This window comes from Theropithecus gelada, chromosome 10 (genome assembly GCF_003255815.1).
Source record: "Theropithecus gelada isolate Dixy chromosome 10, Tgel_1.0, whole genome shotgun sequence".
NCBI classification, from domain to species: domain Eukaryota; kingdom Metazoa; phylum Chordata; class Mammalia; order Primates; family Cercopithecidae; genus Theropithecus; species Theropithecus gelada.
Genome location: NC_037678.1, coordinates 9,236,841 through 9,254,525, shown reverse-complemented (window position 1 = coordinate 9,254,525; position 17,685 = coordinate 9,236,841). Strand labels below are relative to the sequence as shown.

The 17,685-nt window shown below is 50.3% G+C and overlaps 1 protein-coding gene across 6 annotated transcripts in view; it reads right to left on the bottom strand.

The window, feature by feature from the left end:
- RANGAP1 (Ran GTPase activating protein 1) overlaps nucleotides 1-17,685 on the bottom strand; it is a 55,169-nt gene that overhangs the window by 26,703 nt on the left and 10,781 nt on the right. The window contains exons 1-4 of one of the 6 annotated variants that reach the window (XM_025400404.1): nucleotides 13,364-14,362; nucleotides 12,702-12,955; nucleotides 9,088-9,237; nucleotides 2,643-2,770 (exon numbers count right to left, since the gene is read on the bottom strand). In XM_025400404.1, the coding sequence (XP_025256189.1) occupies nucleotides 2,643-2,770; nucleotides 9,088-9,199 (240 nt within the window). In that variant the 5' untranslated portion in view covers nucleotides 9,200-9,237; nucleotides 12,702-12,955; nucleotides 13,364-14,362. Of the gene's footprint in view, nucleotides 1-2,642; nucleotides 2,771-5,200; nucleotides 5,224-8,832; nucleotides 8,919-9,087; nucleotides 9,238-9,612; nucleotides 9,807-12,701; nucleotides 12,956-13,363; nucleotides 14,363-17,685 lie in introns of those variants that run through there. The other 5 variants (XM_025400401.1, XM_025400407.1, XM_025400402.1 and 2 more) reach the window with 5 other exon arrangements.

Genomic DNA, 17,685 nt, shown 5'->3' with positions numbered 1-17,685 from the left:
TACTCGAGCCACTGCATCTGCAGCAGGTGGGAAGGTGCATGCAGCACTCCTACCGGCCAAGCTCTCCCAGGACAACCTCTGAGGAAGGAGGAAGGGCTCTATCTCCTATTTCATAAGAGCCCAGCCTCAGAGCTGCATGCAGGGCAAGGCCACATACGGCAAAAAAAGGTGGTGCTGTTAGGGCTTGATCCCATGTGCCGAACGCAAGCTCAGCTCCTGCTGAGTCCTGGAGCCTTCAGACCCATGGCTCCTCCGTTCCTGTTCTTCACAGGTCTCGGGGAGGGCCGAGTTCTGAGTTCTTTGGTTGGAAAACATCCCAACTTATGCTCAGGGAAAGTACAGGCCCCAGGCAGGAGAGCAGAAACAATCACTGTCTTGGTGGTTAACTTGACCATGACCTTCCTAAGGAAACAAATATGCAGTGTCATTTTGTAAACTAGCAGGCAGGTCCTTCTGGGGCAAATCCTCTCATGGCCTCCACCCCCGTATTCCTTCTCCTGCAGAAAGTGGGGCCACAGAGAGAACACTGATCTCGGGAGTGTGGATGTGTGGCTTGGCCACATCTCTATTTTTTTTTTTCTTTTTTTTTGAGACAGAGTCTTGCTCTGTCGCTAGGCTGGAGTGCAGTGGCGCGATCTTGGCTCACTGCAACCTCTGCCTCCCGGTTTCGAGCGATTCTCCTGCCTCAGCCTCCCGAGTAGCTGGGACTACAGACACATGCCACCACACCCAGCTAATTTTTGTATCTTGAGTAGAGACGGGGTTTCATCATGTTGGCCAGGATGGTCTTGATCTCTTGACCTCATGATCTGCCTGCCTCGGCCTCCCAGAATGCTGGGATTACATGCGTGACCCACCACGCCTGGCTTTTTTCTTTTTTTATGAGACAGGGTCTCGCTCTGCCACTCAGGCTAGAGAGTAGTGGTGCAATCTTGGCTGACTGAAACCACTGCCTCCCAGGCTCAAGCAATCCTCCCATCTCAGCCTCCCAAGGAGCTGGGACCATAGGTGCACACCACCATGCTGGGCTAACCATCCTTGTACTTTTTGTAGAGATGGGGTTTCACCATGTTGTCCAAGCTGGTCTCGAACTTCTGGGCCTTGGCCTCCCAGAGTGCTGGGATTACAGCTGTGAGCCATCATGCCCGGCTGATCGTGGCTATTTAATGAGCCCCTCTGAGCCTCAGTTCCCTTGACTAATAAATGGAGACTCAACCCAGTCTCTTCCCTGGTTGCTGTGAGCAGGCAATGACATGCAAAAGAGCCCAGCCCAACCCTAGCCCTGCACATACGAAGAGACAATGCCATTCTGGAACTCTGGTCTCTCTCCTTCATGACTTTGGGATTTCAAAGAGAGGGGAATACCCAGTGACATCTCCCAACGCTTTGAACATGACACTCTTGCTTTTCTCACAGAGCGTATCAAAAGACTGGTGTTTAGTGGAACCTGTTTGGGGAACACAGGGCTAGAATAATCTGACTTGCCCTTTGTGTTGGCCAAGGAGGGCACCACTTGGATCTAACCTTCAAGAGAACTTGCCAGCCAGGTGCGGTGGCTCACGCCTGTAATCCCAGCACTTTGGGAGGCCGAGGCAGACAAATCACAAGGTCAGGAGTTCGAGACCAGCCTGGCCAACAAAGTGAAACCCTGTCTCTACTAAAAATACAAAAAATTAGCTCAGCGTGGTGGTGGGCACATGTAATCCTAGCTACTTGGCAGGCTGAGGCAGGAGAATCACTTGAACCTGGGAGGCGGAGGTTGCAGCGAGCCGAGATTGCACCACTGCACACCAGCCCGGGTGACAGTGTGAGACTCCGTATCAAAAAAAAAAAAAAAGGCCGGAGCAGTGGCTCACGCCTATAATCCCAGCACTTTGGGAGGCCGAGGTGGGCAGATCACAAGGTCAGGAGAGCAAAACCATCCTGGCTAACACAGTGAAACCCCATCTTTACTAAAAATACAAAAAAATTAGCCGGAGTCCTGGTGGGAGCCTGTAATCCCAGCTACTTGGGAGGCTGAAGCAGGAGAATCGCTTGAACCCAGGAGGCAGAGGTTGCAGTGAGCCGAGATGGTACCACTGAACTGCAGCCTGGGTGACAGAGTGAGACTCCGTCTCAAAAATCAAAAAAAGAGAACTTGCCTCTGTTGCGAGGAGTGTAGGGAGCTGGCAGTCTCCGGCTACAGCACCTTCCTATCGCTGCAGCATTTGAGCTGAGGCCTGGCCACTTCTGCCCAACATGAGACTCCTTTCATGGGCAGTCTTTGCTCTGAAACTCCCAAAGGGTGGGTCGGTCAGAGCAGCCTCACAGTCAGAGGCTCCTGCTGGTTATTTCTGCAACCTTCCAACCTCATATGTGACATATCTACATTGTGAGCAAAAGGCTCTCCCTACTTTATCTTTCACAGGTGTCACTCCAATAATCCTCCTGCACCCCTAACACCCTCTCAGGGTCTGCTGACTACAGGAAGAGGGTCCCTAGCCAATGCTGTGTGCTCTGGGGAGGCCAGAGGAAGAGGAGCTGCTTGGGGGACAGCTACACAGGCAGGGGCCTGGAAGAGATTGGACACAGGCAGGGGTTGTGGAAGTGTGAACAGAAGCTTGTTCAAACCAGCCTGGGCCTGTTCGCCCCACTCTGCTCACCTTCAACTCCGACTTCTTCTCTAAGGCCTTGGCGATGACCCTGGCTGCTTCCACGCCCACTGTGTTGCCTTCCAGACGCAGAGCCTCCAAGCTGTCAAAGTCTTCAATCTCTTTAATCACATCTTTAGCTGCCAGGGACCAAAGAGCAGAACTTTAGGCTTTTGGAATCACAAACAGCTAAGGTAGGAGAGAGGTTGGCAACCACCTTGCCACTCAACAGTTTATGGTGCACCTACCGTGTGATGAGCCCTGGCTCATCAGACAGGCTCACGGTCCAGAGTACAGAGCTATGCAGATGATTTGTCTGTAATGAGTGTTTAAATCAGGCATGTAGAGGGGCTTGGGAGCCGAGGGAAAAGAGCAACTGGCGGCTCACAGCGAAGAAGACTTTGCCAAGTGGGTGGTGTGTGTGGAGCCTCCAAAGATGGGCAGTGTACCAGGTCAAGCAGAGAAACGGCACCCAAGCCAAAGGGCCAGCAGGCACGATGGCACAAAGGCCTTCATTGTTAAATGATTTATGTGGGGGGTGTTTGCTCACTACTGTACTATTTTATTGTGATGAAACATTCCAAACCACCTAAATGTCCATCAAGAGAAGACAGAAGGCCCAGCGCAGTGGCTCACACCTGTAATTCCAGTACTTTGGGAGGCTAAGGCAGGTGGATTGCTTGAGCCCAGGAGTTTAAGACTAGCCTGGGCAACATGGTGAAACACTGTCTCTACTAAAAATACAAAAATTAGCTGGGCGTGTTGGTGGCTGTTTGTAATCCCAACTACTTGGGAGGCTGAGGCAGGAGCATGTCTTGAACCTGGGAGGAGGAGGGTGCAGTGAGCCAAGATCGTGTCACTGCCCTCCAGCCTGGGAGATAGAGCAAGACTCCAACTTAAAAAAAAAAAAAAAAAAAAAAAAGTCAGGCGTGGTGGTAAACGCCTGTAATCCCAGCATTTTGGGAGGCCAAGGCGGCGAATCATAAGGTCAAGAGTTCAAGACCAGCCTGACAAACATAGTGAAACCCCATCTTTACTAAAAATACCAAAATTAGCTGGGCGTATGGCACGTGCCTGTAATCCCAGCTACTCAGGAGGTTGAGGCAGGAAAATCACCTGAACCTGGGAGGCAGAGGTTGCAGTGAGCCGAGATCACAACACTGCACTCCAGCCTGGGCAACAGAGCAAGACTCTGTCTCAAGACAAAAAAAAAAGGCCTGGTATGGTGGCATGCACCTGTAGTCTCAGCTACTTGGGAGGCTGAGGTGAGAGGATCAGCTGAGCCTGAGAAGTTGAGGCTGCAGTGAGCCATGATCATGCCAGAGCACTCCAGCTGGGGGGACAGAGCAAGACACTGCCCTCTCAAAACAAAACAAACAAACAAACAAAAGAGACAGACAAGAAGACAGAGAGGAGGACAGAGGTTCACTGTGGCACGTTACACAAATAGTTACACCAGCACTGCTATGTAAGGCACAGGTGTTTTTGACTTGGAAAAAACTGTTATAGCAGTAAGTGAAAAATTAGGTCACTCAAGCATTTGGTCTGCTCACTCTTTAAAAACGGTATGCATTCACATATAAACACACATGCACACATATGCATAAAACAAGGTCCAGAAACATAGAAACCAAATGTTACAGCAGTTCTCTCTAGCTGGTAGGATAATGGGTGATTGTGTGTTCTTCCACTACTTGTAGTAAAATGTTCTCAATATATCAGGTTATACAACAACTTTTCAAAGATCTATAATCCCAATTAAAAACAAAATGGGTCGGGTGTGGTGGCTTACACCTGTAATCCCAGCACTTTGGGAGGCCGAGGCAGGCAGATCACCTGAGGTTAAGAGTTTGAGACCACCCTGTCCAATATGATGAAATCCTGTCTCTGACTAAAACTACAAAAATCAGCCGGGCATGCTGCCATGTGCCTGTAATCCCAGCTACTGGGGAGGCTGAGACAGGAGAATGGCTTGAACCTGGGAGGCAGAGGTTGCAGTGAGCTGAGATCAAGATATTGCGCTAAAGCCTGGGCAGCAGCAAAACTCCATTTCAAAAACAAACAAAATAAAATGAACTCAGATACGTTCAGGGAAAAAAAAAAAAAAAAGACTAGGCTGGGCGCAGTGGCTCACACCTGTAATCCCACCACTTTGGGAGGCCGAGGTAGGCAGATCATGAGGTTAGGAGTTCAAGACCAGCCTAGCCAACATGATGAAACCCCGTCTCTACTAAAAATAAAAAAATTAGCTGGGCATGGTGGCGCATGCCTGTAATCCCAGCTGCTCGGGAGGCTGAGGCACAATTGCTTGAACCGGGACCCAGGAGGCGGAGGTAGCAGTAAGCGAGATCTTGTCACTGCACTTCAGCCTGGGCTACAGAGCGAGAGCGTGTCTCAATGACATAAAAAAAAAAGACTATGCGCTAGAAATAAAATGCCCTGAAATTAACAGTTGTTATATCCCTGAGGTTATATGAAAGTGAGAATATATTTTTTCCCTGTTCTTTGAATGTTTCTGTATTCTATAATAAACCTGCATTAATTGTATAATCTGAACAAAACCAACTTACATGAAGCAAAAAGCTGAGTCTGGCTGGTACAGGATGGAGTAGGGTGACATGTGGGAGGGAAGAGACAAAGATGGGTATGGAAGATAAAGTTTGAACTTGACCTTCTGGTCAAGAAGGGTCTTGAGAAAGGACTTACAACCTATTAGGTGTTCCCTAAGAAGTTGTCCAAGCTGGGCCAAGTTTCCCTGGTTGGGCCAGAACCCAAGGATGCCTCACTGATGCAGGTACCTTCACTTCCAGATGCCAGGGGATTCAGGGTTGGTCAGTGCCAGCCAAGCCTTGGCAAGGGATGAAAAAGACTTCCTGGGTGCTCTTAAGGTAAAAGTGAGGCCTCTCCCTGCCTTACTTCCCAGAGCCTTTTCACAGAGTATATTCACATTTTGCCTTCAGTTAGTTACCTGGGTACATCATTCCTATTCCAGATTTGCTGCTTCTTAGGGGCTGGGTAAGCCGGGCACCCCTGGGGACTTACAAAATGGGAGACACCACATCCAGCCTGTGCTGGGAGAGCAAAGAAGTTAACTGGATGAATTTCAGCGCCAGTCAAACTCGAGTTTTCTTTTTTTAGATAGTCTCGTTCTGTCACTGAGACTGGAGTACAGTGACCCAATCTCGGCTCACTACAACCTCCACCTCCCAGGTTCAAGCAATTCTCCTGCCTCAGCCTTCCAAGAGTAGCTGGGATTACAGGTGTCCACCACCACGCCTGGCTAATTTTTGTATTTTTAGTAAAGATAGGCTTTCTCCATGTTGGCCAGGCTGGTCTGGAACTCCTGACCTCAGGTGATCTGCCCATCTCAGCCTCCCAAAGTGCTGGGATTACAGGCATGAGCCACTGCACTTGGCCCAAACTTGAGTTCTAATCCCAGCTCCACTCATTAAAGCTGTGCCCTTAGGCATGTCTTACCACCTCCCTAAACCTCAGTTTTCCAATCTGCAAAATGGAAATACAATCCATCTCAAGGGATTTTGTGAAGATAAACTGAGATACTACTTATCTGGCACTTAATACCCTTATCTGACACAGTGTTCAATAAATGGCATTTAGTCTCAAATCCATGTTTCCTAAACGGAGCTCAGTGTCTAATTAGAAGCACAGGAATAGGGATTTCACTGGACCTCTATGAAAGTCCTAGCTCTGCTATTTATCAAATGTATGACCTTGGCCAAGTTACTTAAGTTTCCTAAATCCTTTTTTCTCATTTATAAAACAGCAACATTCCTATTTATCTCCCACAAGGGTGATGCAAGCATCAAAAGTGATAAACAAGGTCAAAGTGGGCGGATCACCTGAGGTCAAGAATTTGAGACCAGCCTGGCCAACATGGCAAAATCCCGTCTCTATTAAAAATACAAAAATAGGCCGGGCGCGGTGGTTCACGCCTGTAATCCCAGCACTTTGGGAGGCCAAGGTGGGAGGACCACGAGGTCAGGAGATCAAGACTGTCCTGGCTAACACGGTAAAACTTCGTCTCCACTAAAAATACAAAAAATTAGCTGGGCGTGGTGGTGGGTGCCTGTAGTCCCAGCTATTCGGGAGGCTGAGGCAGGAGAATGGTGTGAACTCGGAGGCGGAGCTTGCAGCGAGCTGAGATCGCGCCACTACACTCCAGCCTGGGTCACAGAGCAAGACTCTGTCTCAAAAAGAAAAAAAAAAACAAAACACAAAAATAGGGGGCCGGGCATGGTGGCTCATGCCTGTAATCCCAGCATTTTGCGAGGCCGACGCGGGCAGATCACGAGGTCAGGAGATGATGACCATCTTGGCTAACATGGTGAAACCCCATCTCTACTAAAAATACAAAAAAATTAGCCAGGCGTGGTGGTGGGCGCCTGTAGTCCCAGCTACTCGGGAGGCTGAGGCAGGAGAATGGCATGAACCCGGGAGGCAAAGCTTGTAGTGAGCTGAGATCGCGCCACTGCACTCCAGCCTGGGTGACAAAGCAAGACTGTCTCCAAAAAAAAAAAAAAAAAAGAAATAAAAAAAATACAAAACTAGGCTGAAGGTCAGGCACAGTGGCTCACGCCTATAATCCCAGCACTTTGGGGGCTGAGGTGAGTGAATCACCTGAGGTCAGGAGTTCAAGACCAGCCTGTCCAACATGGTAAAACCCCATCCCTACTAAAACACAAAAAAAGAAAATTAGCTGGACATGGTGGTACACACCTGTAGTCCCAGCTACCCGCCCAGCAGGCTGAGGCATGAGAATTGCTTGAACCCAAGAAGCAGAGGTTAAAGTGAGCTGAGATCGCACCACTGCACTCCAGCCTGGGCAACAGAGCAAGACTATGTCTCAAAAAAAAAAAAAAAAAAAAAAAAAAATTAGCCAGGCGTGATGGTGTGAGCCTGTAGTCCCAGCTACTTGGGAAGCTGAGGCAGGAGAATCACTTGAACCTGGGAGACAGAGGTTGCAATGAGCCAAGATTGTACCACTACACTCCAGCCTGGGTGACACAGCGAGACTCATCTTAAAAAAAAAAAAAGGGCCGGGCGCGGTGGCTCAAGCCTGTAATCCCAGCACTTTGGGAGGCTGAGACGGGCGGATCACGAGGTCAGGAGATCGCGACCATCCTGGCTAACACGGTGAAACCCCGTCTCTATTAAAAAATACAAAAAACTAGCCGGGCGAGGTGGCGGCGCCTGTAGTCCCAGCTACTCGGGAGGCTGAGGCAGGAGAATGGCGGGAACCCGGGAGGCGGAGCTTGCAGTGAGCTGAGATCCGGCCACTGCACTCCAGCCCGGCGGCAAAAAAAAAAAAAAAAGGCCGGGCACAGTGGCTCACGCCTGTAATCCTAACACTTGGGGAGGCCAAGGCAGGCAGATCACCTGAGGTCAGGAGTTCAAGAGCATCCTGACCAATACGGCAAAAATCTGTCTCTACTAAAAATACAAAAATTAACCGGGTATGGTGGCACATGCCTGTAATCCCAGCTACTCAGGAGACTGAGGCAGGAGAATTGCTTGAAACCAGGAGGGCAGAGGTTTGCAGTAAGCCGAGATCGCGCCACTGCACTCTAACTGGGTGACAGAGCCAGACTCCGTCTCAAAAAAAAAAAATAAAAGTGATAAATGCACAGGGAGGAAGTCTATAAATGTTAAGGCCTTATGAAGATGTTAGGAACATGTGTCACCACGCTCCCAGCTACCCAAGGACTCAAGCAGCCTCTGACCTGGGGGGAACAAGGCTGCCTATACAACATGACAACCAGGCATGTCCAAACCAGTTCCCCTGGTTCGGCCAGAATCCCAGGAGGCCTCACTTGACACAGGCGCCTTCATTTGCTGGTGCCAGGGGATTCAGGGTTGGTCAGTGGCAGCGAAGCCTTGACAAGGGATGAAAAGATAGGGTCTGCGCTCTGGTTCCTAGTTTTCTGTGGTTACAGTACCTGTATACACACAGACAGCCATCCCTCTCCCAGGTACATCTGGCTGCATGAACCAGCATCTCCCAAGAGGGCCCAGGTTGTTTTAATGCAGCTCCAACACAGCCTCAGCTCTGGGGAAAGCTGCACCTATTGCCAGGCCTGCCTGAGATCATGAGAGTAAAGGGCAGGGGTGGGAGAACACCGGATGTGAAGTGAGAGTCAGAGGCTGTATCTTGGGACTGGCACTAACTGTGGCCCCTCATTACCTACCATCCCCTCCTGAGAAAGAAAGGACAGGGCACAAAGGGATGCCCACTGCAAACATGCAAAGCACAGGGGAGCTTGCACATAGGCAAATGATCTCTGAGCCTCATTGTTAGAAGGGGGTCAATGATATCTAACAGAGCTTCTGGGACAAATAATGGAGACAATGTAGCAGAAAGAGCCTGACAACCTGTAAGAGTTCAGTACACTCCCTTTCCTCCCCTGGACACACCAGTGCGCAACTTCCAGAAACTCACCATCTTCTGCAGTGTTGAGTTTGAGGCTCTTGCCCTTGAAACTCAGCTGTCCCCCGGCCACCTGAGTCTTGGCCAGTGTCTCTGCCAGCTTGGCAATGTCTTCCGAGGCCATGCTGACTAGGCTGGTGGGCTCCCCTGGAGATCTGCAGACTGAAGAGGCCGAAGTTGCAATAAGAAAAAGGAGTCTCCTGGGGCCCCCGGTTGGGGGGCAGGGTAGGACATAGTCATCTCAGGAGTCTGACCGTACCTCCCCTGCTCTGGAGACCCTACAGCTAAACCACTGGAAGAAAGGAAAACAGCATCAGAGGATGAACAGTTCCAGAAGGTGCAGGAGGTAGTAAGAGAACAGAAAAATCATGTTTTAGCCTATAAGGAGCTACCATCTCATTACAAGTCCTCCTCTGCCAAACTGCTGCAGCTGGGATGCCCAGCAACGCCATGTGAGCTGCCCATTTCCTGGACCCCATCAGTGAATGGCAGTCAAGTCCCAAACCAAAGGCTGCAGAGTCTGGCCTGAGCACACACCTGCTTGAGCATCTTGGCTGCTCTCTGCTTGAGGGTCACATTCCTCAAACAAGACACAGATGGCTATGGGATCCAGATCATTCATCCCAGAGAATGCCCCACACCCACACTGGCATGACTCTGGGGTGGGGCACAGGGGTCAGCCCCACTGCACGTCTGGTTTCAACCCTGGCCGGGAGACTAGGCAGGCCACAGTGGCCTCTCAGGGTTTTCTAGATCAGAGATTGCCACATCACAACAGCTACCATCATAATAGGACAGGGACAGGGCTGCCACCCATGAAGCCCTACTATACCCAAGTTTACCAGGGGATCTGGTTGGAAATGGGGTTGATGAGCCTCACTGTTTATAAAGTCAGGAGTGCTGGTAAAAGAAGTAAAGCTGGCCAGGTGCAGTGGCTCACACCTGTAATCCCAGCACATTGGGAAGCTGTGATGGGAAGATCGCTTGAGCCCAGCAGCTCAAGCTGGGTAACATGGCAAAATTCCATCTCTATTAAAATAAATAAATAAATAAAATTAGCAGGGGATGGTGGTGTGCACCTGTAATCCCAGCTACTGGGGAGGCTGAGGTGGGAGGATTGCTTGAGCCTAGGAGACAGAGGCTACAGTGAGCCATGATCTCACCACTGCACTCTAGCCTGGGTGACAGAGTAAAACCCTGTCTCAAAAAAATAAAATAAAAATAAAAATTAGCTGGATGTGGTGACACATGCCTGTAGTCAGTCCCATCTACTGGAGAGGCTGAGGCAGGAGGATCACTTGAGCCCAGAAGTTCAAAGCTACAGTAAGCTATGACTGTGCCACTGCACTCCAGCCTGGGCAACATCGGGAGACTCTATCTCTAACAGTAACTAAATAAATTAAATAATTTTTTTTTTTTTGAGATGGAGTCTCGCTCAGCCACCCAGGCTGGAGCACAGTGGCGCAATCTCGGCTCACTGCAAGCTCCATCTCCCGGGTTCATGCCATTCTCCTGAATCAGCCTCCTGAGTAGCTGGGATTACAGGTACCCGCTACCATGTCCAGCTAATTTTTTTGTATTTTTAGTAGAGACGAGGTTTCACCATGTTAGCCAGGATGGTCTCGATCTCCTGACCTCGTGATCCGCCCACCTCGGCCTCCCAAAGTGCTAGGATTACAGGCGTGAGCCACCTTGCCCGGCCAATAAATGAGAATTTTTAAAACAACAAGTAAACCTTTAAGAACTCCTGCGCCTACTCATGGTACTCCAGCTTTACTTGGAGTACATGTGAGATTAAACGTCTCTTGTGTACTGCCTGACAATTGAAGCCAGCTATATTAGACGGGAACGTGGAACATCACTACATACTTGTATAGTGTTTACTTTGTGGTATGAATAAATGTGTCTGTGAGATGCTCCAAAAAAAGAGGAGAAACAGCAAGTAATCAGGACAGACCAAGGAAGCAGATATGAGGGGCAGAACTAGGGGGTGCTATCCAAAAGGCCTCCTCCTACAGCCTTCTCATTCTCAGATACAGATGTGATACCCTGAATCCTGCCACCCCTAGGCTTCCTCTGGGTTCAAACTTATCACCCTGGTTTGTCTATGTCTTTATCAATAAGCATGAATTATTATTCTGGGTAAGGTGTCCACTCATTCATTCAACAAAACATTTGAGTATTACTGTGTGCTGGATATTGTTCCAGGTAACAGAAGTATAGCAGCAAAGGAAACAGAAACCTTGACCTCTTGAAGCATGTGTGCTAAATGACACATTTAGTATGTGATTAAAAAAAGGGGGGGCGTGGGAGTGGTGGCTCACGGCTGTAATCCCAGCACTTTGGGAGACCAAGGCAGGTGGAACACAAGGTCAGGAGTTCAAGACCAGCCAGGCCAACATGGTGAAACCTCGTCTCTACTAAAATACAAAAATTAGCTGGGCGTGGTGGTGTGTGCCTGTAGTCCCAGCTACTCGGGAGGTTGAGGCAGGAGAACTGCTTGAACCCGGGAGGCAGAGGTTGCAGTGAGCCAAGATCACGCCATTGCACTCCAGCCTGGGTGACAGCAAAACTCTGTCTCAAAACAAACAAACAAACAACAACAAAAAAAAGGCATTATTAAGAAATAGTTAAATAAAGATGTCAGGGATTGGGCCATGCACACATCTGGGGGAACACGATTCCTGCAAAGGGAATAGCAAATTCAATGGCTCTTGTACGGGCAGAGGGTTGGAGGAACTGCAATAGGGCCAGCGAGGCTGAAGCACAGAGAGACAGGAAAAAAAGGAGTTAAGAGACGAGAGAGTTAACAAGCGGCCCAAGTCATAAAGGCCATTTGAAGAACAGTGGCTTTCGCTATAAGTGACAAGGAAAGTCACTGAAGTTTCTAGCAGAGACAGATGTCATTTGACCTATGTTTTGACAGGATCACTCTACTTGCCACACAGAGCCTGGCATTCAGAAGGTGCTCAAGAAATGACCAGTTGAAAGTGCATAAAAATTAACCAAGCCAGGTGCGGTGGCTCACGCCTATAATCCCAGCATTTTGGGAGGCTGAGGCGGGCAGATCACCTGAGGTCGGGAGTTCGAGACCAGCCTGGCCAACATGGTGAAACCCCGTCTCCACCAAAAATACAAAATTAACTGGGTGTGGTGGCACATGCCTGTAATCCCAGCTACTCAGGAGGCTGAGGCAGGAGAATCACTTGAACCCGGGAGGCAGATGTTGGGGCAAGCCGAGATCGTGGCATTGCACTCTAGCCTGGGCAACAAGAGTGAAACTCCGTCTCAAAAAAACAAAAAATTAACCAGAGTCGGGTGCAATGGCTCACTCTTGTAATCCCAGCATTTCCAGAGGCTGAGGTGGGTGGATTGACTGAGCCCAGGAGTTAGAAACCAGCCTGGGTATGTGCTGAATGAAACCGTCTCCGTTAAAAATACAAAAACTAGCTGGGTGTGGTGGCGGGTGCCTGCAGTCTCAGCTACTTGGGAGGTAAAGTGGGAGGATCACTTGAGCCCTGGAGGTGGAGGCTGCAGTGCGATGAGAGCTTGCTACTGCACTTCTGGAGACCCTGTTTCAAAAAAAAAAAATTAACGAGAAACCAGCCCAGTGCAGTGGCTCACACCTGTAATTACAACACTTTGGGAGGCTAGGCGGGAAGATCACTTTAGACCAGGAGTTCGAGACAAGTCTGGGCAACAGAATGAGACCCTGTCCCCAAAGAAAAATGTAAAAATTAGCCAGGTGTGATGGCACCTGTAGTCCCCATGAGTTGGGAAGTTGAGGTGGGAGGATCGCATGAGCCCAGGAAGCCAAGGCTGCAGTTCAGCGGTGTTTGTTCCACTACACTCCAGCCTGGGTGACAGAGGAAGATCCTGTCTTTAAAAAGATTAAAAAAAAAACAAAAAAAAAAATTAAAGAAAAACCAACAAAAAATTAACCTGAAACCGCAGCATCTCTTGCAGTTCTGAGATGGGACAATCTGAGGGTAAAAGGTGTTGGTGAAGCCTCCAAATAGAATAGGGACAGAACTTCTCAGCTGAAAGGGGGCCTATTCCTCAGTCCAAGAGAGAGCCAGACAAGGAGATGCACTCCTCCACACACACTTTATAGACCAAGAAACTGGAGCACAGAAACGTGAATTAATTTGTCCAAGGTCAGCAAAGGGTCAGCACCAGAGCAAAAGCAACGGGTTAATAAAGAAATATCCTCTCCCCGCTCCGCAGCAGCGTCGGAGACTTTCTGAGGTGAGATGCATGCTCCTGCAAAGCGTCAGCAGTGACTCACATCGATTCCAGGGACAGCGGCGCCAGCCCGGGCCCCCCGTTGGCGTGGGCCTGCTGGGAGGCGGCGCCGCGGGAGCTACTCGCGAATACAGGCCGCAAATGACAGGCGGGCGGCGCGGGAGACCCATCTGGAATCCCCGGCGGACTCGCACCGCCTCCGGTTGACAACGATGCTAATATGAGACGCCACTGCTAGCAGCTGCAGGCTGAGCTGCTCCGGCGAGTCAGACGCCCTTTAAGCCTCGGTTTCCCCATTTGTGAAAGGAGCCAGCGCCGCCCAACAACCCCACTCCCACCGCCACTCCGGGGCGCTCGGCCATCGAAGACTTAGTGAAGAAGGCCGAGGGGGCAGGCAGAAGGTGCACAGGGGCGCCACGCCCTCCTCGCCCCCACCCCTCTTCCAGGCAGGTGACTGTGAAAGGAAAGGGACCCTGACTCTACCGTAAACAGGCGGCGCCGCCGCGTGGGGGTAACCGAGCACGCGCCTCCGCCCGGTGGGGCGGGGACGGATTTAGGGTCCGGGTCAGGCCGGGGTCGCCACCTCCAGGTCCAGCGGTCCAGATGTCCAGCTGGCTTGTCTGTCAGCTCTCTCGCGCTCGGGGCCTCACGCGCTTCCAGCACCACCTGCTCTCCGCACCGCGGCGGATGATGGCGGAGGAGGAGGATTTTGAAAGCCGGCAGTTTCTTTGCTTCGATTTGATTTGTTCGAGGCCCCGGCCGGCTTGCCCTCACCCCGCACGCGCGGCCTCTCGGGTAGGGTAGTCCCATTCCCCAGCTGGGGGCGCGACAGGGCGCGCGCCGTGAACTACCCGTCCCATGGCGCACCGCGCGCAGAGCGTCCCCACCGCCCTCCTCTTCGCCCTCCCCTGGCGGCTTCTGGCTCTTTCTCGCAGAGACCGCAGGGCGGTGTTCAGCCGGGAGCACCCAGAGACTACAATTCCCAGAATGCGTTGCACCCAGGTCCCTCAGCTCTTCCGGAAAGGTTTTGTTCGCGTAACTTTGTTGACACAGGTACTGCTGGCTGCTGGGTCTCTTCCGCAAGACACAGGTATCCATTTGCCCAGATAAAGTGCTCTTTTCCGTCCCATGAAACTGAAAGGGCATTCGAAGCCTTCCACATAAATATGCACAAATTACCTGATAATTAAAAAGGGGAAATAGGGCCGGGCGCGGTGGCTCAAGCCTGTAATCCCAGCACTTTGGGAGGCCGAGACGGGCGGATCACAAGGTCAGGAGATCGAGACCATCCTGGCGAACCCGGTGAAACCCCGTCTCTACTAAAAAATACAAAAAACTAGCCGGGCGAGGTGGCGGGCGCCTGTAGTCCCAGCTACTGGGGAGGCTGAGGCAGGAGAATGGCGTGAACCCGGGAGGCGGAGCTTGCAGTGAGCTGAGATCCGGCCACTGCACTCCAGCCTGGGCGGCAGAGCCAGACTCCGTCTCAAAAAAAAAAAAAAAAAAAAAAAAAAAAAAAAAAAAAAAAAAGGGGAAATAGTAACTATCGTAGAGAAACTGCAGACACCGCTTGAACGGCCACGTTAACATCAACAGCAGGACAAGCTGACATTCATCGCACACTTTCTGTGTGATGCACTGAGAAAAACACGGCGTCACCGTCCGGTCTACAACCTTAGCCTAATCACGAGAAACCCAAGCTGAGGGACATGGTACAGAATAACGGATCTGTACCCTTCCCGAAATGTTTGTATTATGTTAGACAAAGAAAAACTAAGAAACTGTTGCCGATTACAGGAAACGAAAAAGACAACTGAATGCAATACATGGTCCTGGATCGGATCCTGGGTGGGGATTGCTATAAAGGACAATACTGAAACAGCAAAATTTGGCTGTATATTAGATAATAGTATTGTATCAATGTTAAATTTATTAATTTCGATTATGGTACAGGGTTATGTAAGAGACTGCCCTTGTTCTTGGGGAAAAAGTGATGAAATAATTAGGGACAAAAAGGACATGATGTCAGCAACCTTTATGGTTAAGAAATACACATATAAGCCGGGCGCGGTGGCTCAAGCCTGTAATCCCAGCACTTTGGGAGGCCGAGGCGGGTGGATCACGAGGTCAGCAGATCGAGACCATCCTGGCTAACATGGTGAAACCCCGTCTCTACTAAAAATACAAAAAACTAGCCGGGCGCGGTGGCGGGCGCCTGTAGTCCCAGCTACTCGGAGCCTGAGGCGGGAGAATGGCGTGAACCCGGGAGGTGGAGCTTGCAGTGAGCCGAGATCGCGCCACTGCACTCCAGCCTGGGCGACAGAGCGAGACTCCGTCTCAAAAAAAAAAAAAAAAAAAAAAAAGAAATACACATATACATAGAGAAAGCAGAGACACAAATGTGGCAAAATGTTAGTTAATCTAGTTGAAGGATATGGGAGTTATTTGAACCTTTTTGCAACTTTTCTGCAGGTGTGAATTTAAGCATAAAAACACAAACAGCGTGTTTTTTTTTTTTTTTTGAGACACAGTTTCACTCTTGTTGCCCATCTCGGCCCCCCAAGGTGTTGGGATTATAGGCGAGAGAGTTCGAGACCAGCCTGGGCAACATAGTCAAACCCTGTCTCGACAAAAAATACAAAAATGAGTTGGACGTGATGGTGCATGCCTGTAGTCTCAGCTAAGGGACTGAGGCAGGAGGATCTCAAGCCTGGGAACTTGAGGCTGCAGTGAGCCATGATTGCACCACTGCATTTCAGCCCTGGTGACAGAGCAAGACCTTGTCTCAGAAACTTAAAAAAAAAAAGTTAAACAGATCATGCAGGCTGGGCGCAGTGGCTCATGCCTGTAATCCCAGCACTTTGGGAGGCAGAGGCGGGCGGATAACCTGAGGTCAGGAGTTTGAGACCATCCTGATCAACATGGAGAAACCCGCCTCTACTAAAAATACAAAATTAGCCGGGCATGGTGACGCATGCCTGGAATCCCAGCTACTCAGGAGGCTGAGGCAGGAGAATTGCGTGAACCCGGGAGGCAGAGGTTGCAGTGAGCCAAGATCGTGCCATTGCACTCCAGCCTGGGCAACAGAGCAAGACTCCGTCTCAAAATAAATAAATGAATAAACAGATCATGCCATATCTTTTTACACACAGCTCATTTAATCTTCACCACCAAAAGGGAAGTGGGCATCATTACCACCCTTCCTAGCACAGAGATGAGAAAACTGAAGCTCTAGACAGAGTGTAACTCTCCCAGTTCTCAAAGTTCCTGAGATGTGGATCCTCTTTCCACCTTCCCTCTTCTACAAGGCCCACGTCAAATGCTACTTCATGAGTCTTTCCCTCCGGCAGGTGCCCACAGCAAGATGCAAAGCCCCACAGCAATTGGCCTGGGGCTCTGGGGCTCTTGGACAGAGTTAACACTGTTCTTGGCGTTTCCTCCTCAGCCTGGGAGGGTCTCGGGAGGAGGCGCTGTATCCATCTAGGCAGCATCTTCTCTGGGCCTGGCCTGTCATAGGTGCTTGAGGTTTCCCCATTTGAACCAGATACCAGTCGGATTACCGGATGTTTGCTTAAAATGAGTCATAGGCCTCATGCTATTCCTGTGCTGCTTCCAGCTAGGACTGATCAAATCAGTCTGGATTTTCCTTGGGGTGATCTGCAGGCTCCCTTTTCCAAGTTTACTTCTTGAGACTTTCCTTGGCCTGCGCACAGAGACCTCCCAAAGGGAAGAGGAAGGTGGGCAGGGGAACATCTTAGCTGATGGGTCTTGGGATTTTCGGAACTGGAAGGGAATTCTTGGACACCAGAAATTCAGTGGCCTTCAAGGCCTAGGAGGTAACAGGAAGTCATGGGGCTTGGCGGGGCTTGGGGGGATTCGTAGGGAGTTGGAGAGTGGATGTTCTGCCTGAAGGTGTTCACGTTCGAAGCTAAAAATCACAAACTCAGCCTGACAGCACCCCCTAGCAATCTGGATTATGTCACTCCTGTATCCTGATTTTTTTTTTTTTTTTTTTGAGATGCAGTCTCGCTCTGTTGCTCAGGCTGGAGTGCAGTGGTGCGATCTCAGCTCACTGCAACCTCCGCCTCCCAGGTTCAAGCGATTCTCCTGCCTCAGCCTCCGGAGTAGCTGGGACTACAGGTACATGCCACCATGCCCGGCTAATTTTTGTATTTTTAGTAGAGATGGGGTTTCACCATATTGGCCAGGATGGTCTCAAACTCCTGACCTGGTGATCCGCCTACTCGGCCTTCCAAAGTGCTGGGATTACAGGCGTGAGCCACCGTGCCTGGCCTCCTGATTCTACCTTTTTTTTTTTTTTTTTTTTTTTTTGGGGGGGTTTTGCTCTGTCCCCCCGGGGGGGGGGGG